Here is a 22,960-nt window from a genome sequence, read left to right as displayed (position 1 = left end):
AGGCAATATATCTAATTCTTAATGAGTTAATAAAGAAAAATAAATGAAAGAAATGGTTTGCCTGACTTGTACATGTAATTCACTCCTGCTTCCTACAATATTAATGAAAAGAAAGTGTACACAGAGCCTCCCTGGTGGCCTAGGGGTTAGGGCTCAGCACTATCACCATTACAGCCTGAGTGGATCCCCGGCCAGGCAGCTAACCCACATAGGGCACAGCACACCTCTCCTGTGTCACCCGCTGCTCCCCTCAGCAGTGTATTTCAGTTAGTCTGCCTGTTCTGTTCTCCACTTGGTCTCTGATGATCCTCTTATACGAGACCCCCCATGAACCCCCCACACACACCTCTGGCCTATGCCGCAGTTCTTCTACGAAAATAAATAAATAAATAAATAAATAAATAAATAAATAAATAAATAAATAAATAAATAAATAAACTTGGACACAGAGTTTAAATAATTATGAGCGCTGAAGTCCTACAGGTCAGCACAATAATCTCTGCTCCATTGCTCATCAGCTTTAAGACTCTAAGCACATTTCTTAAGTTACCTTCACCAGCTTCCTCATCCATCAAATGAGGAAAAGAAAAATAGTCACTTCGGGTTAAGGAGGATTGTGTAAAATAATCCATGTAATGAACTCAGCACAGTGCCTGCCTCTCATGAGCACACAATGAATATCAGTTACTATGAAAACTTCAGCAATTGGCTTTATTTTGCTTTGTAGAACATTTTAAAGAAATTGAGCTTTTTAGAAACTGTTTAAAATACAATTTGTGGGAAAAATCCTATGTTGTAGAAAAACAAACAAGGATGTAAAATAATAACACATCACTAATAAAAAAATGAAAGTTTGAGTAACTTCCTTCTAAGAATTGCCACTTTATGGGCCTCCTTGGTGATGCAAGGAGTTAAGAGGCAACCTGTGAAGCTGTCCACAGCCACAGCAGCACAAGTTCAATCCCCGGCCAGGTAACTGCCCACATGGCACAACAGACCTCTCCTGGCTTGCCTGCTGCTCCCCTCAGCAGCGTATTTCAGTTGATCTGCCTGTTCTGTTCCCCACTCTGTCTCTGGTGAATCCTTTCACCCCCCACACCTCTGGCCTGTACCCCAGTTCTTGTATACATAAATAAATAAATCTTTAAAAAAAATTGCCACTTTATGTCTAACGCATGAGGTTCTTTCCTCACACTTTTTTTTTAAATTTTTTTTAAAGATTTATTTATTTATGTATACAAGCAGTGGGTACAGTCAGAAGTGCAGGAGGGTGAGAGGATTCACCAGAGTAGCAGAGAGGTCTGAGCGCCATGTGGGACCCTCACTGAGGGCCAGGGATAGAACCAGCGCTGCAAAGGCTGCGGGCAGCTTCGCAGCCCAGCACTCAACCACTGCGCCACCAGGGGAGGCCCACTTTCTTCACACTTTTGAAGTTCTTTCTCTGATGATTACCTGCACTAATAAATAACTATAAATACAATGTTCTATGCTCATAAAGTTAAACCGTGGTGACATTTGGAAAAATATAAGAAAATGTGTTTCTCTTTGTCTTGATACTTAGCTGAAATCCAGTCCAATGTTTATAGATGGTTTTTATTTAATAGAGAATTTGAGCAAACCAAAGTTAATATAAAAAGTATCTCCCACTCTATTCTCACCAGTTTTCATCCCCTTTCAGCTTCTTAAGAGTAGTATCCTGTTAACTCAAAATAATAAAGGCAAGCATCTTACAGTACCATAGATATAAGTGACATACAAAGAATATCTCTGAGAAAAAAAAAAATGGTGTCAGGGATATAAATCAAATCACCATGGATTACGAAGGGCATAAAGTTATAGGAATTCTGATTAGCACAACTTTTGGTTAATTTTGCTGCTTGAAGTAATAGAATTAGTAGCTGTCATCATAAGTATCATGGAAACATGGGTCCTGCATACTCTATTCTGCACAATATTTTCAACAAAGTAGAGAAAATAACATTTTATTAAATAATAATAGCAATTCATGGGGGCTGTAACAGGAAAGTTGAGTATTAAGTATGCTTTTTATAATTCACAAAGATGTGGCCCTTAAAATAGAGGTCACCCAAGTAAAAAAAAAAATTTCAAGAAAATTTTCAAAGTTGTTGCAGTGTTAGAAATCATCACATATAACACCAAATTGAATCTTTTGAGGGCTTCCCCTGGTGGCGCAGGCAGTTGAGCAAAGCTCTGTGAGGCTGTCCGCAGCCTCTGCAGGTTCAATTCTGGCCAGCCGGCGAGAATCCCACATGGTGTGGCAGACCTCTCCTGCCTCGCCTGCTATTCCCCTCAGCAGTGTACTTCAGTTGATCTGCCTGTTCTGTTCCCTGCTCTGTCATGGTGAATCCTCTCACCCTCCTGCACATCTGGACTATACCCTGGTTCTTGTATGCATGAATAAATAAATCTTAAAAAATAATAAAAAAAATCTTTTGATTTTGGGTTCTAATAATGTTCCCAAAACAGATCATCAACTGAATAACCACTGTGTCTTTTAAGATCTTTCAATAAGGGCCTCCTTGGTGGCGCAGGTGGTTGAGCGCAGCACTGTGAAGCTGTCCGCAGCCTGTGCAGTGCCAGTTCAATCCCTGCCGGCCGCACAGCAACCCACATGGCATGGCAGACCTCTCCTGTCTCGCCCACTGCTCCTTTCAGCAGTGTATTTCGGTCATTCAGCCTATTCTGTTCCCCACTCTGTCTCTGGTGAATCCTCTCACCCTCCCGCACATCTGGCCTGTACTACGGTTCTTGTATAAATAAAATAAATATTTTTAAAAAAAGATCGTTCAATAATATCAGTCTGGGAACCTCTATCAGTTTTCCCACCATTAAATGTAGACCATAACCTGCTTTGACTGATTTGAGAATAGTTATGAAGAAAATAAGAAAACATACATGAAAAATTGAAAGCACAGAATGAACATAAGCTAGCGTTATACTATAACTACTCTATTTCACTGTTGTTTCTACTAAAACAAAAGCTATGATCAAATAAACTGATATCAAATCTTTCAGTTAATCAGTGACCTTTTAATAATTATGGAACGGTATGACTACACCAAAGATTTAGCCTGATGAGGTAGATCAAGCGTGGGAATATACTTGGGTACTTCAGGGGGTACCTAAACAGCACTGCTAAACAGAACATCAGTGGTTGTGAACCAAGATGAAGTTACCTGCCTAAGATCAAGCCGTTTATCAGGAACAAAATGTTCAGGTCCCCAAAATTTCTCTCCCAATGAAAACCCAGCTGGACAGCATCACTTACTGGGAACCCCGCAACTGTCTTCATGAGCACCTCTCTGTACAGCCCAGTGTGTGGGGTTGTCAGCCTGGGCTCTGGAAAAAGGAAGTCCCTTGTGTTTTCTTCATAATAGGCCAACTCTTCCCACACTAGAAAGAAAGAAGGAAAGACGTAAATGGATAAACACTCTGAAAATGATGTACTACATCCCTGAGTTTAACAAAATAAAAGCTTAGATAGGAGAGTGGGATCAGACAAAAATAGATACTGAAATCATAGCATCTATTAATCAAGAAGCAGATGACTTAGACTAATTTTTATCTCAAAGATAATTTTTAAAAGCCTTCCCAAGTCACAACAAAGGGGAAAAAAGACTGTTTAAAGTGTTGTTCCACAAAATAGAACAAAGAAGAAAATCTATCTTTCCATTCATCCATCTTTTCCTTCAACAAATGCTTTCCAGGGACATAACTTGGGCAAGCTTCCAGGGAAAGAACAGAAATAAGGCAGACAATATCCTGCTCACACAGACTCTACAGTTTGGACAGGTATTCTGTGATGTAGGGATGTTAGTGTTCCAGTGGCCCTAAGAACAGCCAGGGCTATGGTTCTCAGCAGTGCTGGTACCAAGCCCAGAGACATTTCTGAACTTTGCGGGAACATTCCATGCACAGGAATCAAAGGAGCTTGGGCATTCTGCAATGCTTAAGATACTCCTGCACCAAGGATAAAGAAAAATATGGGATGATTTCACTCATGTGGACCACAGAGAAGCAAAACAAAGGAGCAGACAAAACTAAACCAAAACAAACCCTAGAAATCTGATTGCAGAATTGAGACTACTAGGGGAAGGGGGAGAGAGGTTGAAGGTGGAATAAAGCGGAGAATGGCCCAGTGGTCTACAGTAGTCTTTAGTGCTTTGGTGGTGGGTGTGGTATGGTGACATACAAGTGAGGAGGTGTGACCCTATTCCTCTAAATCAGATAGTGTTATAAACCAATGTTACCTCAATAAAAAGTAAATTAAAAAAAGATACTCCTACACAACTATCTAATGTCCTACCAGACATTCTTTCAGGTGATAAACTTTTATAATTATCTGAGCCTGGAATCTAACTTTTACATATATACAGTTTTTTTGCATAATTTTTAAAATACTCTTAATTTTCAGGGCCTCCCCGGTGGTGCAGCGGTTGAGCCCTGGGTTGCGGGGCTGCCCGCAGCCTCTGCAGTGCCGGTTTGGTCCCCGGCCACCGGCAAGGGTCCCACATGGCATGCAGACCTCTCCTGCTGCCCGCTGCTCCCCTCAGCAGTGTATTTCACTGTTCCCAGCTCTGTCTCTGGTGAATTCTCTCACCCTTCCCTGCTTCTGACTGTACCCCAGTGCTTAAATAAATAAACGAATAAATCTTTAAAAAAAAATACTCTTAATTTTCAGGAGTGCTGGTATTGTGTAAATAAAGGAACAACTGAACTCTGTTTTGTTTGTATCTTTAGCAAGACCCTTTTGGCATTTTGAAAATCATACAATTTCCCCCGTATATGAAAATAGAATGTGTCTCTGAAATGGCATAAAGAAGCATTACCATTACTTTACTTGGAAAATTTTTTAACATTGCCAGACCCCCCAAGAAATGACCAAAGTATACCAAATAACATATAAAGCCTAAAATAACACTAACATTGCAAAAGCAAGAGTGATATGATAAATACACAGCCTGGATAAAGTAGTTCCCAGGGAGGAGGCTCAATTCCAACTCACTGGCCTCTCTCCCTGCTCAGGGAGTGTGCTGCCTCTAGAACAGCTGCTGCAAAACAAACACTCAGTTATTTTTGCTTTTCATCATAAAAGCAAAAATTCATTTGGGGATTCTTTCAGTTAGCAAAACAGGTATGAACATAGGTCTTTCATGAACGTGAAAGTAGGGAGTACCTGTAATACAGTATGCTCAGGGATCTTAGACGTGCAACCTGAAAATGGGAAATGGTGTGACAATTTCCTCACTTACCACTAGCAATAAAATACAGCTACCTGTACCTATACTGAAACCTATAGTACAGTTTTTAAGAACTCACATTTTAGGTTCAGACAGATCTGGGTTCTATTCCTTGCTCTCCCAGTTACCATCTGTGTGGCCTTGAGCAAATTATGTAAGGACTATATTACATGTGCAAGTGCACAGTGCCTGACATTACCTGCCATTATCGTGACACAAGCCAGCAAGGGGCCCTCTACTCTGGGATCACTATGAACAGCACATGTTTTCAGTCCTATGTTCCCATTGAAAACAAATAATATGCTTAATATGATGCTCTACACATATGCTTTTCCTTTTTTCTTTGTTTTGGCCAGTTCTCATTTACTCTTAACATATTTAATAAATTATTCTTTATCTACTCAGCGAGAATTAAAAATAAGAGGTCAGAGAATTAGAGGTGAGTTCATTCACTCTCTTTGGAGTCACAGGGATAAAAAGAGACTGAAATAGTATTCAGAAAAACAGAAGGCTGTGAAGCTTCTCAATACTGTCTCTCTGGTTTGGTCATTTTCTAGAAATCCAACTGTCACCCAGCATGAAAATGTCAGCAAACCAAGGGGATGTTACAGCAAGAGCGTGGGTAATAAATAATAAACATACAAGAAGAGCAAGCTCACAGGCCAAATGAAATGTATGAAATAACTCCATGTCTTTAATAGGTTAATGGTGCCACCAATGACAACTTTTCAAAAAATGAAACAAATGAGACTTCAAGAAAAAGAATAATACTAATAACAATATTAATTCAAGAAATAGCTAAATTAATAGAGCATATCAGAATTGACAGCTGTTTCCTGATAAGGGGACCCATTTGATTCCCTCTTTACAGATAAGAAACTTGAAGCTTTGAGAGATAAAGACACTTGTCATGATGCCACCTGGCAAATAGGGATTCCACGCCAGATCATCTGAGGCAGTTCTTTCCTTGCAGCCACCTAGTATCACTATCAAAGTATAAAATCAAGCTCTAATCCAGGGAATGGGTGCCTACCAAAATAGGATTTCAGCTGTACTGAATATGCATGACTTATTCCAAAGTAAGGGTTTTGCTTAAGAGGTTAATAAAAAAGAAAGCACCACAATATCAAGTAGGATTAGGCTGCCCCCCTGTGTCCATTAGCTTTTTCTCACCTTTCTAAACTGAAGAACAGGGGGAGTCTTGTTGCTTCTAAAACAAGTAACTGGATTTCTGCATTCGACAGCAATAAAGTACAGGGCATGTTCTAAGTTCCAAGTACACCCTCAAACATAACTTGGATAAAGATCAATTTGTAATGCATCTGAAGCTGAGTAAAATTTTTGCTTTGAGCAATTCAAGTTAAATTCCACTGAAACTGAAGGATTATAGACAAAAGGAAATCAAATATAATAAAGCCTAAATTTTGCAACTGATTAACTTCCAACTTATAAGAGGGCACACAAACCCAGTTTCAGTATTTTCCAGTCATCATGGTTTTGAACAATTCTTTCAATCTTCTCACAGATAGGTTTCTGGTCAAATGAAAAACATATGGTAGTCTAGGATATCCTAAATTTTATTTTGTTGTTGTTGTTGTTTTAAGATTTATTTATTTATGCATACAATAACTGGGGTATAGGCCAGAGGTGTGGGCGGTGAGAGGATTCACCAGAGACAGAGTGGGGAGCAGAACAGGTAGATCCACTGAGATACACTGCTGAGGAGAGCAGTGGACAAGACAGGAGAGGTCTGCTCACCATGTGGGTCACCTCCATGACTGGAGATCAAACTCGTGCTGCAGTGGCTGCAGATAGCTTCATAGGTTGTGTCTTAACCCCTTGCGCCACCAGGGAGTCCCCCGTTGTTGTTGTTTTCTAAGATTTATTTCATTTGTACAAGAACCGTAGTACAGGCCAGATGTGCGGGAGGGTGAGGATTCACCAGAGACAGAGTGGGGAACAGAATAGGCTGAATGACCGAAATACACTGCTGAGGGGAGCAGTGGGTGAGAGAGGAGAGATCTGCCATGCCATGTGGGTTGCTCTGCAGCCGGCAGGGATCGAACTGGCACTGCACAGCCTGCGGACAGCTTCACAGCACTGCGCTCAACCACCTGCGCCACCAGGAAGGCCCGGATATACTAGATTTTACAAAGCAAGTTCTATAACATGTATAGTCAACCAATGTATATAATAAACATATGTAACCTAAACACTAGAGATATTGTGTGTGTGTGTGTATGTGTGTGTGTGTATGTGTATCTATTTTATGGTTGATTGAGTGTACCAAATACATAATATATATGAAATACATTTTAAAAGATATAAAAAGATAACAACAAATTGTTAATAGTAATTATTTGTTGGGAGTTACTGATGAATGTGGCTTTTGATTCTTATTTTATACAATTTTGTGTCATTTCACATTTGTACAGTGAGAATTTTTAGGTAATGGGTAACTTTAAAAATTCATGTAAAATTAAATAATAACAAAATGGGCCTATTTCTATTTTAATGCACACTAAAATATAACTTGTCTGTTAACAGTGGTATATGTTTGAACATAAAACTGGGTCAAGTAAGAAAAAAACGTATTGAATAAAAATTCAATGTCCTGATTTCATCCTGTCACTTTTATGCTAAAAAACACTCAGTGAGAATTTCTGAGAGCAGCCAGAAGACATCTGTAATCTTTCTTATTCTGCCTACCTAAGAAAATAATGACATATAAAAGTTATCTATACCTAGATCCACAAAGAATGGGGTTCTTGTCTATTTCCAGGACCTGCTTCGGTCAATGAACCAAGAGGCAAAAAAAAGAGCTACAGACTCCTGGGTTCACTCCACCCCACTGGTGGCCCTTAACCAGCAGGCATAAGAGCCTCTACAGCCACTCGGCTTTAACGGAGGTATCTTCAGGCTCACCTTCCTTCTCCCATGCCTTCTTAGGAAAACGAGAAGTTTGCAACAAAATATCAAAATTATGCAATGATTTTGCAGGAAAAAATACATATACATTGAACATGACTAATTAAAAAATTGGTTAAAATATCAGGAACTTATACCAGAATGCAATGCTAGTACCAAAGCATTACTCCACAAGTAATCAAAGGACACTGACAGTCATATTATACAGAAGGAGAGAAAACAAAACCTAATATGGGAAAATGGAAATTTTGAAGAAGTTAATTTTAAATTTAAGGTTGTCACAATCATATGTAAGAAGAAGAGGACACGCCACTAAGCAAACGCACACAGAAGAGTTTCCTCCTAAATATCATGTCTAGCACAGGGTTCAAACGGTAAATATCTTAGGATTTGAAGGTCATATGGTCAAAACTATTCAACTGTGTCACTGCAGTGTGAAAGAAATTATAGAAAGTATGTGGATGAATGAACATGGTTTTGTTCCACTAAAACTTCATGGACAATAAAATTGAAATGTCATATGATTTTCATGTTGCTCAATATTCATCTTTTACATTTTTTTCCCTAATCATTTAAAAATGTAAAAAGTGAACATAGTTTGGCAGTTTCTTAAAAAGTTAAACAGAATTATAACATGATTCATCAATTTCACTGCCATATATAAATCCAAAAGAACTAACAACTTGTACACTAATGTTCATTGTAATATTTCATAATATCCAAAGATTAGAAACAATCAAAATACCCATCAACTGATGAGTGGAAAAATAAAATGTGATTTATCCATATTAAAGAATATTATTCTGGGCCTCCCTGGTGGCACAAGGGGTTAGAACACAATCTATGAAGCTATCCGCAACCTCTGCAGCACGAGTTCAATCCCCAGCCCACCAGGGAGCAACCCACATGGCACAGCAGACCTCTCCTGACTTACCCGCTGCTCCCTTCAGTAGTGTACTTCAGTCAATCCGCCTATTCTATGCCTCACTCTGTCTCTTATCCCCCACACCCCTGGCCTGTACCCTAGCTCTTGTGTGCATAAATAAATAAATCTTTTAAAAAATAATAATAATAAAAATAAAGAATATTATTCTGACATAAAAAGGAATGAAATTAGGCTACAACATGGATAAACCTTGAAAACATGCTGGATGAAAGAAGCTAGACTCAAAAGGCCACATCTTGTCTGATTTCATTTATAAGCAATGTCCAGAATAGGTAAATTCATAGAGCTAGGCCAGGGACTGGGAGGAGGAGGAAATGAGAAATGCATTCATATTGAAGAATATGGGATTTCCTTTTGAGGTAATAAAAATGTCCTGGAGTTAGATAGTAGTGATGGTTGCACAAACTTATCAACATACTTAAACAATGGCATATACTTGAAAAAATTTTAAGAAAATGATTTTATATATAATTGCTTCAAAAAGATTCAAATGCCTCAGAATCAACCGAACTAAGAAAATGAAGGACCTATACAGTGAGACCAAGAAGACATTCTTATAGGAATCAGATAGTGACATAAGGAGATGGTGGGACATCCCATGCTCAAGGATGGGGAGAATCAGTATAATCAAAATGACTACCCTGCCTAGGGCCTCCCCGGTGGCACAGCAGGTTGAGTGCAGCACCGTGAAGCTGTCTGGAGTCTTTGCAGAGCCGTTTCAATTCCTGGCCAGCCAGGGAGATTCCCACATGGCATGGCAGACCTCTCCTGTCGCGCCCGTTGCTCCCCTCAACAGTGTATTTTGGTCATCTGCCTGTTCTGCTCCCTGCTCTGTCTCTGGTGAATCTTCTCACCCTCCTGTGCCTCTGGCCTGTACCCCAGCTCTTATATAAAAATAATAAAATCTTTAAAAAAAAAAAAGACCACCCTGCCTAAAGCGATATATAAATTTAATGCAATCCCCATCAAAATACTAACAACATTTTTCAAATAAATTGAGCACAAAATATTAAAATTTACATGGAATCACAAGAAGCATCAAATTACAAAGGCAATTTGAGAAAATTGCCTGAGAAAAAAAAGGAGAGAAAACTGGAACTTAGAGATGCATTTACTGGGAAATTACCTGGAGGTACCAGCTGTATTAACTCAAACCTGGTTAGGAAGCCTAAAAAGGAAAAAAATTAGATGTTAATACTCTAGAAAATTGCAGAGTTTTTCATTAACTGTAAACTTAAAACTGCCACAAACATTCCATTTACATTAATACTAAAATAGGTGCCATACCAAAAGTGGCTCTGGTATTTCCAAACTCAATATATAGAGGACTTGCAGTAAGTTATAAAAGTAGAATTTTGTCCCCTGAAAAGCACTGACAAAATGGATATAGTATTTCCTCTCTTAAAAATGTACTCATAAATCACTGAACTAATAAATGTCTTTGATATTAAATCAAAATACAATTGTTATCCATTAATACATAGAAGTTTATCTTGCTTAAAACCATATGCTATATGATTATACAAATTAGACATAAAATAAAACACAACTTTTTTTATATTTCCCAAGTTCAACTATATTTAGAAATAATAAGCCCTTGTGTAAAACTTATAAAGACAAGAAATAAGTGGAAATCATAAAGGCAATTTCAAATACAAATGTTATAACAATAAAAAAATCTCAAAAGATAATTCCCCCAAAATATTAAAAATGAAAATATTTAAATAAGCAATAGTGATTATAGTTAGTAAGGCTATATTATATACTTAAAAGTTTATAAGAGAGTAGATCTTAAGTGTTCTCAGCACAAAAATGAAATGGCAAAAAAAGTGATGTGGTGAAGGTATTAGGTAATGATACAGTGGTCATCATTGTGCAAGATATAAGTATATCTAATCAACATATTAGATACCTTAAACTTGCACAATGCCATATAACAATCATAACAGTAAAACTGGGGAAAAAACAGATAATAGAAGTAAATTTCTCCCTTTGTGGACTCATAAAAAACATATGAATGGATGAGGACAGAATTTTAATTTTTTTTAATTTTATTTTTATATTCTTCATACAATTGCAATCCCCTTATTTTGACCCCAACCCTCCTTTCCCCGCCCCACCCCATAGTGTGTCTCTGGTTCATAGTTGTTTGTTGATTTTGATTTTTTCTTGCTTATAGTTATTCTTTTTCCTGGTCCCTTATTTAGGTTTTCTAGATTCCTGCTATGAGTGAGACCATCCGGTATTTTTCTTTTTCTTTCTGGCTTATTTCGCTGAGCATGATCCCTTCCAGCCCCATCCATGTTGCTGCAAATTGCATGTGTTTATCTTTTTTGAAAGCTGAGTAATATTCCATTGTGTATATGTACCACATCTTCTTGATCCAATCATCTATTTTTGGGCATTTGGGTTGTTTCCAAAGCTTAGTTATTGTAAATAGTGCTGCTATAAACATAGGTGCTGTTTGGAATTAATGTTTCTGTGTCCTGCACAGCAAAAGAGACAATAACAAAAACAAAGAGAAACCCCACTGACTGGGAGAAAATTTTGCACACAACACTAATGATAAAGGACTGATCACAAAAATCTACAAAGAGCTGACGAGACTCAACAAAAACAAAGCAAATAATGCAGTCAAAAAATGGGCAGAAGAGCTAAAAAGAAACTTCTCCAAAGAGGATATACAAATGGCTAACAGGCATATGAAAAATGTTCAACATCACTTGCAATCAGGAAAATGCAAATCAAAACTACAATGAGATACCATCTTACACCAGTGAGAATGGCACATATTAAAAAAACTAGCAACAACAAATGTTGGCAAGGATGTAGAGAAAAAGTAACTCTCCTGCACTGCTGGTGGGAGTGCAAACTGGTCCAACCACTGTGGAGAGCTGTGTGGAGATTCCTCAACCTACTAAAGACAGAGCTTCCATATGATCCAGCAATTCCAATTCCTAGGTATTTACCCAGAGGACAGAATTTTAAATGCCAAGAAATTTGAAAGTCAAGACAGCCCACAGGCCTCCCTGATGGCGCAGGCTGTTGAGCGCCCCACTGAGAAGCTGTCCGCAGCCTCTGCAATACAAATTCGAATCCAACATGGCACAGCAGAACTCTCCTATCTCGCCCTCTGCTCCCCTCAGCAGTGTATTTTGTCAGTCTGCCTGTTCTTTTCCCCACTTTGTCTCTTGTGATTCCTCTCACCCTCCTGCTCATCTGGCCTGTACCCCAGTTCTTGTATAAATAAATAAATCTTTTTTAAAAAAGACAGCCCATAAGTTTAGGTTTTTCAAATGACGGGAGGGAATATATCCTTGCCAATCATACCCCCAAGGCAATATTAAGCAGTTGTTTCAGACTCGAAATTCCTAATATTTATTCATTTTAACCACAACCCTGGGAGTCAAGCATAAAGATTACCCCCATTTTTATGAATGAGAAAATTAAGCCTCAAGGAGGAAAAGTGCAGTAACTAGGGCAAAACAGTAACAGGGTTTCATCTAAACCCAAGCAGTTTGCCCCTAAAGCCTGTGCTCTTATGCATAAGACACTTCACTGAAAAACTCCATTCTTCCACAGAACAAGTTAATTAAGATGTTTTATAAAATACATTTAATTGCTCGGAATAATATGCACACTTTACACTTGCTTAAACTATCAAGGACAGTAAATCACAAAGAGAGCTGTACTCATGGTCTTTTAACACATTAGTTGACCACCTGGGTTTAATATTTGGGAGTTGAAATGAAAAGATCTTGATTCTTGTATTATTAACTGACATACTGAATTTTTTCTTTAGGATTTAAAAAGACATGAGGGAAATTATTCTTACTGAGGTGAGCCATCTCAGAGAGACACTTTACCATACTGTTTCTTAAGATGAAGTCACAAAGTACCACATATTGTATAATTCCAGAATAAGAAAATCTATGGAAACAGAAAGATTAGTTAGGAGTTACCAAAGGCTGAGGGGATAAGGAAGAATACATATAGGGTTTCTTCTTATGATGACAAAAATGTACTACCACCGATTATGTAAGGGTTACATGACCATGAGACTATATACAAATCATTTTTATTCTAATAAATAAACAAGCAGAATTGTATGATCCAGAAAACTCCATCCATATCTAGGAAAGGGTCTATCATCAAATACATGACTCAAATTTTACATATGGATCAAACACAAAAGTACCACAATTTAGAAAACAGTAGAATTTTATAATAATAAATGACATACACACAGTAGGTTTTTTTTTTTGAGAGTACATACCTTCTAAAATATCTGCTACGGTTCCAGGATCAATTGCATTTTCAAATACCTGCAGGGAAAAAATGGGGGAAATACATTTTCAATGTTTTTGTGGGCATATATTAATAAAATTGTAGGTTATAATTGCCCCAATAATTAACACATGCAAAATCCAGCCATATAATATTTTAGGATTCAATAAGAGTATCTTTAGCAATCACATAGTTGAAAGTTCAACAAATGACTATAGAATAAAAATTGACATAATTCCAAGAGCAAGGGAAATCTGAGTTAGTTGAATCTACCATATGCTCAAAATGTCATCAAATTGACCTAGCCCTACAATTTGTTGGTAAAAGCACATCTGGCAACAACCTCAAAGAGTCTTTAGCTTGAGTACCTAGAAAGAAAAACATTCCTCATACTAAGATATTCATTCATGTTGCTCACTGAAGTAAAAGGGTGTGCTAAAAGGAATATAAATTAAAATCCTATCTATGTATAACACAAAAGAAAAACTAAGTACTAATACAGCTTTCCATTTTTTTTTTGGAAAGTAGAGCATTCCCGCGAACCTTTTATAATTCAAAATAGTGTAAAGGATAATTATCATTAATTTATATGGGAAAATATTTGAACATTCCGATATACCCAAAAACCTACCAAATAATATGTAAAGCCTAAAATAACACTATGATGTGGAAAAATCAAGAATGACATTATAAATACACAGCCTGTATAAAGTAGTGCTTGGGCAGGGTCTTGCTGCTTAGGGTATATGATGCCTGTATAGTGACTGTTGCAAAATATATACTACTCGCTATTTTCACTTTCCCACTTTTGTCATAAAAGAAAATCCTCTTTCCATTAAACTCTCAAAAAGGGGGATCCCTGTGGCTACACTCCAACAGAATCCAAAAATAACTAGAGAGGGACAGAGTCTCATTAAGTTTTAAGTGAAGCACAAGAAAAACACTGTGATACCTCTCTACCCATTGCCAAAGCTCCATATTTTGTCCTTGAGATAAAAGTACATGGAATAATACTGAACTAAAAGACATACCATGCCCCTTACCCTGAATTCTGGAATCCTGTATGAAACAAACATTTTCAGTGGAGTTTATTAGATATTAAAGTTCTGATTTAAATGAATTGTTGTTTAGGGGCATCCCTGGTGACGCAGCAGTTGAGCGCTGGGTTGCGAAGCTGCCCGCAGCCTCTTCAGCGCCGGTTCGTTCCCTGGCTGCTCCCCGGCCAGCAGAGGAGGGTCCCACATGGCGCGCAGACCTCTCCTGCCGCCCGCTGCTCCCCTCAGCAGTGTGCTTCGGTCCTTCTGCCTGCTCTGCTCCCCGCTCTGGCTCTGGTGAATTCTCTCACCTTCCCGCGCTTCTGACTGTGCCCAGTGCTTGTATAAATAAATAAATAAATCCTTTTTTTTAATAAATAAATAAAAATAAAAAAATAAATGAATTGTTGTTTAATCTTCAGCATGGCTAAAGTCTGCTCTTGATCTGAAGTCAGATCTGCTTTAACTACAAAATATAACCCATTTTTGTCTTACTGATTTGGATTTATCTAGCAAATACAAGATTTTTTTTTTTTTCAGTTATTTCAGTAACTGTAACTCTTCACCCATGTCTAAAGATTTCCTATAGTGTGATCTTGGAGAGTAAATGATTGATGTAAGTTGCTCAAATATAATAGTTTACACATTCTTTATGAGTAATTTCTTATTTACCTAAATTCTTTAGAACATTTGCTTCTAAATTACACAGAAGGTTTAAGAAAACATATTTTCGTTTGCTGCAAGTTTTTGCAGCTAGAGAATGGAACAGACATCAGAAAGCTCAAGTCAACTGAGAAAAAAGCAGGAATGTGAACCTAAATAACTTACACAACAGGGAAGTTTTTCTAAACTTAAAATAGTTATTTAGTTGCATTTTACAAAATGAAAAAATGATTCATGATAAGATTGACCAGTAATTTCAAATGCACAGTCTGCAATATAGCAGTTATGGCATTTAAATTTTAACCCTGAGCTTCACGCTTTGCTTCTACAAATCGAGGAGGCTAAACTCCTAAGGTCATTTAAAGTCTTCTACATAAGCAAACTAAAAGTTGTTAAAACTAATTAGGAAATTGTTGGGGAAAAATAAACTGGATTTTATCATCCACCTTTTACCACTACTAAAATATAAATGGTAGAAGTAATTTCTATTGGATCCTGACTGCATGTTCCAAGGAAATACCCATTTATTCCTCTCAAATCCAGCCACGTTGGTAGATCCTATTCTAATTATTAATAATATAATATGATGATTTTATTTAAATATTACATAGAGCCCTAGCCCTTTATAAATTCAATTCTCACCTCTCTCCCATTCTCATGTCTAAAAGAGAGGTAATTTTCTGGGCAACCATCCAGATCTTTAAAAGGTGATAAGCCTTACCCTGCAGGCTTCCCATAATCATCTCCTCCCCAAAAAAACCACCCCAGTGATATTTTGGGGGACAAAATCATTAAATTTATCAAGGTTAAAACTGATTCCATCTCCAAATTCCAAAACTAAACCTTCAAGGTATTATCATTGATGTTGTATTGATGAAATTAATATTCTAAAGTGAGGAAAAGATTGGTAATATTTTTGGCTGTTTATATCATGGTCTTATTCACTGGGATGGAATCTAGACACTATCACTGTAGCTAATAAACCAGGAATAACCTAAGGAATCTCAGCAAATCTGAAGAACCTTCTAGTTTTCAGATACAGGATTTAACTAATTTGGTTTAGCTTTTCATTATTTCTTTGAGTCAAAAAAGTTTGTTTCCAAAGTCTTCTAGATTGGGCCTCCCTTGTGCCACAAGGGGTTAAGACACAACCTATGAAGCTATCCGCAGCCACTGCAGGCGAGTTGGATCCCTGGCCAGGGAGGTACCCACATGGCACAGCATACCTCTCCTGACTCGCCCACTGCTCCTCTCAGCAGTGTATTTCAGTCAATCTGCCCGTTCTGTTACCCACTCTGTCTCCAGTGACTTCTCTCATCCCTCACACCTCTGGCCTGTACCCCAGCTCTTGTCTGCATAAATAAATAAATCTTTAAAAAAAAAATAACACAAAGTCTTCTAGATTATTGATAATCTGTCATGAATGTAATGCAACCGCCTCTAACACCTCCAAGAACATTCAGAAAATTCTCTCTCTGCTCCAGTTAGAAAATGCCATGGGAATTCCAAGAATAGAAAACATCCACCAGAGTATTCAGCACTAGATTGACAGAGCTTGGCTCAGACCTGAGATGCAAAAGCAAAGCCTCCAACTAGGATTTTGCACTATGTTGAGGCACCAGAAACTAATTTTTTAAAGTTAAATTATATAATAAGTTTATAAGGACTGTGTTCTTTGCAAGAACCATCAAATGATCTTTAGACAGCTAAATTTAAATTTCTCTTATTTAGCAATGAGAAAATCAAAATTACCTTTTCAAATTTCATGCTCTGCTGAATCATAAGAGGGAATACAGGGGGGAAGCTGTCTGTCTCCAGGTACTGATTCAGAAAGTAGATCCCAAGGTACACATCTTGCTTGCCAGGAAGGAACACCCCTGGGCAAGAAATCTTAAAAACAGAGAGAAAAAATTGAAGAGTGTGTTGTGTTTTGTTTTCTAAAGGCACCTCTACTTCTTCTAACCTCCAACAATGCGAAATACCCTCCACACCGAACCCCTTACCTGTACCTCCCACAACAGTACCCTCTCCGCCCCCCCTTCTTAAATTTGGAAATTCCAGATCTTCCCCGGTCTCCGCCAGGTGTCACAATTGTCCTCTGGCCGCCGCCTGTCCCCGCCTCTCCAGGATGGTCGTGCGGAAGCGGAAGACGCTGCAGGCCCGGGAAGCCTTTCTTTAGCCCGGCCGGGTCCTGGGGTCCTGGCGGCCCGCCGCGATGCCGAGCCCCCGGAGGAACGCAGAGGGACGCCCGCTGGGCGCCCCTGCCTCGAGCAGCAGCAGCAGCAGCAGCAGCCCCAGCAGCCCGGCCCATGGCGGCGGCGGCAGGTTCGAGTTCCAGTCCCTGCTCAGCAGTCGCGCGCCGGGCGTGGACCCCACCTGCGCCCGGCTCCGCGCATCCGAGAGCCCGCTGCACCGCCGCGGCTCCTTCCCCCTGACCGGGGCCGGCCCCTCGCAGGCACCCTCGGCCCCGCCGCCCGACGAGGACCGCATGGACCTGAACCCGTCGTTCCTGGGCATTGCCTTGCGCTCCCTGCTGGCCATCGACCTGTGGCTGTCCAAGAAGCTGGGGGTGTGCGCGGGAGAGAGCTCGTCCTGGGGCAGCGTCAGGCCCCTTATGAAGCTGCTGGAGATCTCGGGACATGGCATCCCCTGGCTGCTGGGCACCCTTTACTGCCTGGCCAGGAGCGACAGCTGGGCCGGGCGCGAGGTATTGATGAACCTGCTCTTCGCCCTGCTGTTGGACCTGCTGCTGGTGGGCCTGATCAAAGGGCTAGTCCGCAGGCGCCGCCCGGCACACAACCAGATGGACATGTTTTTCACTCTCTCTGTGGACAAGTATTCCTTCCCCTCGGGCCATTCCACGAGGGCCGCCCTGGTGTCACGGTTCATGCTGAACCACCTGGTGCTGGCCATTCCACTGAGGGTGCTGGTGGTACTGTGGGCTTTCATCTTGGGCCTCTCCAGGGTCATGCTGGGGAGGCACAATGTCACAGACGTGGCTTTTGGCTTTTTCCTGGGCTACATGCAGTATAGCATCGTGGACTATTGCTGGCTCTCACCGCACAATGCTCCATTCCTCTTTGTATTATGGAACCAACACTGACACCATCTTACTCATCATGGCACCAGGAGATCTGAAGATTTCCATTAGCAATGATGCCATCATAAACCAGCACCCATCTTGCTTGCCCCTTAGGACATTTCAGGCTTCCTTTGGGATTTACTGCCATCTTAATGGGATGTCCTATCATCTTGATGGGTTGAGCAGGTGCTGGCTGGCCATTACTGATCACAACCATATTATGGAAAGCAAAAAAATCCCTCTATTGTATATTTATTCAATAATTATATGTCCAGGACAACAGCAGAGGTGTTGTCTGGGGTGATTATAATATTGCTCTTTTCTAAAAATTTACATAATTTGTGTTTTGTAGTAATCCCATATATCAACATAGCATTTGTAAATTGAACTTTGAAAGAGAAACATGCTTATCATTCTGTAAATATACATGCAGATGAGCCACAAACGAATTCTAGTCCTTTTTCTAAAGTAGATTTTAAGCAGTATTTTAAGAGTATAAGACATAGGTTTTTCTAGTGTGCTTCTTGAAGATCTGTTGCCACATTTGGGGAGAGTTCTTAATGCTGATGTTCTTGGTAAGCTATTTGACTATTGACTCTTCCGTCTTTGCAGAGTGGGTAGTGAGAAGCAAGATTATAATACATGTCTTTCTCTCTTCTCCTTATTTACCCCTACTTCCTAAAAAAATCTTTAAAGATATTTATTTCCCACTACTTAAGAGTCTTTTAGCATTTAGAAAACAAGTCAAGAACTTACTTGAAGAAACTCTTAAAAGTTGGGCATATCTGCAGTGCCCATAAAAAGGAAAGACTGGGAATATGGCCTCATGCTTGATTTTGTTGACAAGCAATAAATAGTGTGGTATGACAATGAATAGAAAAGCTAAGTTTCTGGGGAAGTCAAAATGGAGAGTTATAGAGTACAGTATGAGCCAGTATATGAGGAGATAGGGCCCTACTGCCTATGGTCTCTTTGGAAAAAATAATGCTCCTCTATTCGGGTAATAAAATGGGAAAATAATAGAATTATTTGCAATGCCAGAGCATGAACTTTTTCATATATGCCACAAGGATGATCCCACATATTGTAGTTTTTCATGTGGAATTCCATTTCCTTGTACACAGCACATTTTAGGTAACAGTATTTAACTTGAATTCATCAAGGGAAGCCTGCTGCTATACCAAGCTCAAGATATCTCTAACTCCTAAATTTTCACTAACATTGATCTTTGCATTTAAAGATTTAATCCATGGTGCCTCCTCAAATTACAAAACCAAAACCATCAAAAGCAGGGTGAATGCCTCTTTTGACTAAGAAAGACTGAAGTGGTTATGTACTTTAAATGTTGCTCTTTCTGAAAATAAGAGTCTTTAAATTACCCATGGAAATTGGTGTCTTCAGGTACTCTTTATAATAAATGAGTTTGACATTTATAAAAAGGATTATGACCCTTGATCTGTCATACAGAGGTACTGCTAAGAGTATGGAGAATGGTTGTGATAAGTAGGTTCTCACTGGGTGGAAGCATTGAACTTTCTGGATGTGAGAGGCACACTGAAATTGAAAAAGCTGCTCCTCATAATAAAGTTATTTACATCCCCACAACATCCTGAACACATACTACCTCTTCACTTGCTAAATCAACCAAACTGAAGCTCTAAGTGGTTTGCTTTGTTTAACCTTGGAAGGAGATCCTTTATTTTAATCCATTTTCAGTCCAGATCATTTGGACACAATGATATTACCTTTTGCAGTGTGTAAGTCTGAATATTGGAGTCTCGAAATTAGGTTTACCTTCTGGTTCATGGTTATACTTCTGGAATTCCCTGTTTTCATTGCTGGGGTTTTGAAGCACAGATCAATTAGCTGATGCTTTTGGAGCATTGTTAAGTACTGTAGAGTCGAAAACTGATTTCATTGTTAATAAATTGTATACTGGGGAATGCCTTTGAAAATCAAAATAAAATTGGGCCTCGCCGGCGGCACAGCGGTTGAGCGCTGGGTTGCGAAGCTGCCCGCAGCCTCTGCAGCACCAGTTCGATCCCCGGCTGCTCCCCGGCCACCGGAGGAGGGTCCCACATGGCATGCAGACCTCTCCTGCCGCCCGCTGCTCCCCTCAGCAGTGTACTTCGGTCCTTCTGCCTGCTCTGCTCCCCACTCTGGCTCTGGTGAATTCTCTCACCCTCCCGCGCTTCTGAGTGTACCCAGTGCTTGTATAAATAAATAAATGAATAAATAAATCTTTTTTTTTTAAAAAGGTGGCTTTAAAAAAAATCAAAATAAAATTAACCAGTATTGTTGAATGAAGTGAGATGAAAGTTTAATTTTTGCCATAATGAGGAGGAAAACTCAGCTTCTTAAAAATTCCTTCATTCTACTGCACAATTTTGATATAGTCTGGCCCTATTTGTTGTCAGCTAAGTAGGGAGAGTGCTGGAAATTTTTATAATATTTGTTTCAGAACTACATGTATGATGAAACCATGGCATTGGTTATCTGTATGGAAGCTAACCAGATTTTCCATGGCAGTTAGGCAGTATTTGTTAGTATTGTGCTTGTAATCACTGCCAGTAGAGAAGCCCCTAGAGCTTGGAAGCGAAGCCACACAACAGTCTTTCAGTGACTACAGATGGAAGCCTTGGAAAACAGACTTTAAGTAAAAGGAATGGCTGACCCCAAACTGGAACAATGAAGTCACTCTGCCACAGGGCCACACTTAAACAGGATTTAGTGGCTAATTACATAACTGTTGTTGATTGATTTCCCTTTTGGGATTAGCAAACCAGAGCCATCTCTAGGGGAAATAGCTTAGAAAACATTAGTTTGGTTCAGAGGTGGCATATTATCAGAAGTAATGGGCTTTTTGAAATTAAATTCTTCCCTGGTTATTTAAAGGAGAGGGTTTTCTTGTTTTGTGTTTTTTTTTTTTGTTTGTTTGTTTGTTTTTTTTTTTTTTTTTTGTAATCCTTTATCACATCTTTACCCTGAAAAAGAAATAAAATTCTTCCTGGACTTAATGCAGGATTATTTTATAAACACAGAAAATTTCAGGATAAAGCTAAGAAACACGTTTTGCTTTGGGGAGAAAAGATGGATGAAAGGTTAGGTAGTCAGGGAAGACCAATATAGTATCTCAGGGACATCAGTACGATTTGTCCCAAAAGATGAGGGTGTGTGTGTGTGTGAGTGTGTGTGTGTGTTTTGTGGGAAGGGGGTGGCGAAAACGAGCAGGGGCCCTCTAAGAAGCCTAGGGAAGGAGTCTGATTTGGGACAAGGAATAGAAGTTCGTGAATCTCTTACCGCCCGGACCTGCAGCTCCACCACCACCTCCAGAGGCATCGTTTCCTGCGTTGACGACAGTATTGAAATGAAATGATCCTTTTGTGCCTAGCCTCAGGCCGATTTTTCTTAGTGTACTTCACTCTCTAGCGCAAAATTTCCCAGCAGTTTTCCCTGCCCCCACCCCCTATTCATCCCCCACCCCTAGTCCAAGACCCTCCCACCGGGATGGGTCTCACACAACCGGAGCTGGAGCGCAGGTTTCCAGAAGGCAAAAGCGTCCCGTTGCCATGGACACTCAAACGCGCCACCTTCCATCCTGGAACTCAAGCTAGGCCCCGGCGCAGGCGCGCGCCCAAAGCCTGGACTGCGTGGTCACAAGGTCGGCTTCCCAGATTGTGCGTTTGGCGAGAGAGGTTAGTCCTGTACTGGCGTGGTGGCGGGTTTGGGAGAAGCTGACAACCCTACTTTACTTTGCATTCCATCACCTCTCTTTATAGCCCCGGTCATCATGTTAAAATGTTTACAGCGTCCTTTCTAAAACTGGGATGTGATCTTAGCTCCGTCATCATTTAAGGGCTTTGCGAACTATTTTTAGTAGCTTTGCAAACCCAAACATTGGAATTTCTGTAAAATTCCAATTAAAATACTCTCTTGTCCCTAAAGGTACTTTAGGTTACGTCTGAAATGTTGTGTCCTCGTGTTTGATTCAGAAACCATTGACACCATCTATTAAGAAATTACGTGTGCTAATTAGAAATATTGGAATGATTCTTAAAGAGGTTTAAGTTTGCTATCTGTTGTTAGCCACCATAGAAATATTTATCGGTCTCTCTTTTCTGGGGTGAATTAACCTAAGGCAAGGACTGAATTGCATTATCTGCCAAAGTGTAATTACCTGTTCTTGCCAAAGCCAGTTTCTCTGTAAAAAGGTGAAAAGTGGCAGGGAGAGCAAGAGTTCTTTACACATCGTAGAAATTGCTTTGTTTTCCACCATTCACTGTACATGATAGACAAAAATTAAGGGAGGAGGGAGTGACTGCTACTGGCCAATCAGAAAAATGTGCAAGGGCCAATGTTGTCTCTTGAAAAAAAAATCTTAAATTGTGATGAGTCATTTATTACTAATATCTTGCACTGAAAAGTCATACAATTGCAGAAATGAAAATGAAGAAAGATATCTTGAGACAAGGATTAGGTATTCATTTTGGTAATTGGAGTTTCTTTCCCTGAAGGAAAAAAATTCAGTATCCATATAATGAAGTTATATTGTGTCCTTGTCCAATCCCTGTTGTTCCGCCTAAATATCAAGAGGTAGTAGGGCACTTGTTTCCTTACAATATATGGAGCACAGATTTGTCAGCTCACAACAGCTTGCTGGCACCCAGACTAGTACAGGGATATACAGGCAGAGAGTAAGTCACCAATACAAATGCTAAGACATCAGGAGGAGTGACAACAAGAGCAGATGAATAAATAA

At 39.5% G+C, this 22,960-nt stretch overlaps 2 protein-coding genes across 2 annotated transcripts in view; one reads left to right on the top strand and one right to left on the bottom strand.

The window, feature by feature from the left end:
• SPATA6L (spermatogenesis associated 6 like) overlaps nucleotides 1–21,540 on the bottom strand; it is a gene marked incomplete at its 5' end in the record, with an annotated part of 36,274 nt that extends 14,734 nt beyond the window's left edge. Inside the window, 4 exons of the mRNA XM_084236958.1 lie at nucleotides 3,290–3,414; nucleotides 13,412–13,460; nucleotides 16,872–17,009; nucleotides 21,502–21,540. Coding sequence (XP_084093084.1) covers nucleotides 3,290–3,414; nucleotides 13,412–13,460; nucleotides 16,872–17,009; nucleotides 21,502–21,540 — 351 coding nt within the window. The remainder of the gene's footprint in view (nucleotides 1–3,289; nucleotides 3,415–13,411; nucleotides 13,461–16,871; nucleotides 17,010–21,501) is intronic.
• PLPP6 (phospholipid phosphatase 6) lies at nucleotides 17,335–18,222 on the top strand (the record flags this gene model as incomplete). The annotated part of the gene is made up of 1 exon (XM_084236233.1): nucleotides 17,335–18,222. The coding sequence occupies one exon, from the start codon at nucleotides 17,335–17,337 to the stop codon at nucleotides 18,220–18,222; it is 888 nt and encodes a 295-aa protein (XP_084092359.1).
• Nucleotides 21,541–22,960: the final 1,420 nt, after the last annotated feature.

Source organism: Talpa europaea, assembly GCF_964194135.1.
Source record: "Talpa europaea genome assembly, chromosome: 7".
NCBI lineage: Eukaryota > Metazoa > Chordata > Mammalia > Eulipotyphla > Talpidae > Talpa > Talpa europaea.
Note: the sequence above shows the minus strand (reverse complement) of the source record. Positions and strands in the feature narration are given on the sequence as shown.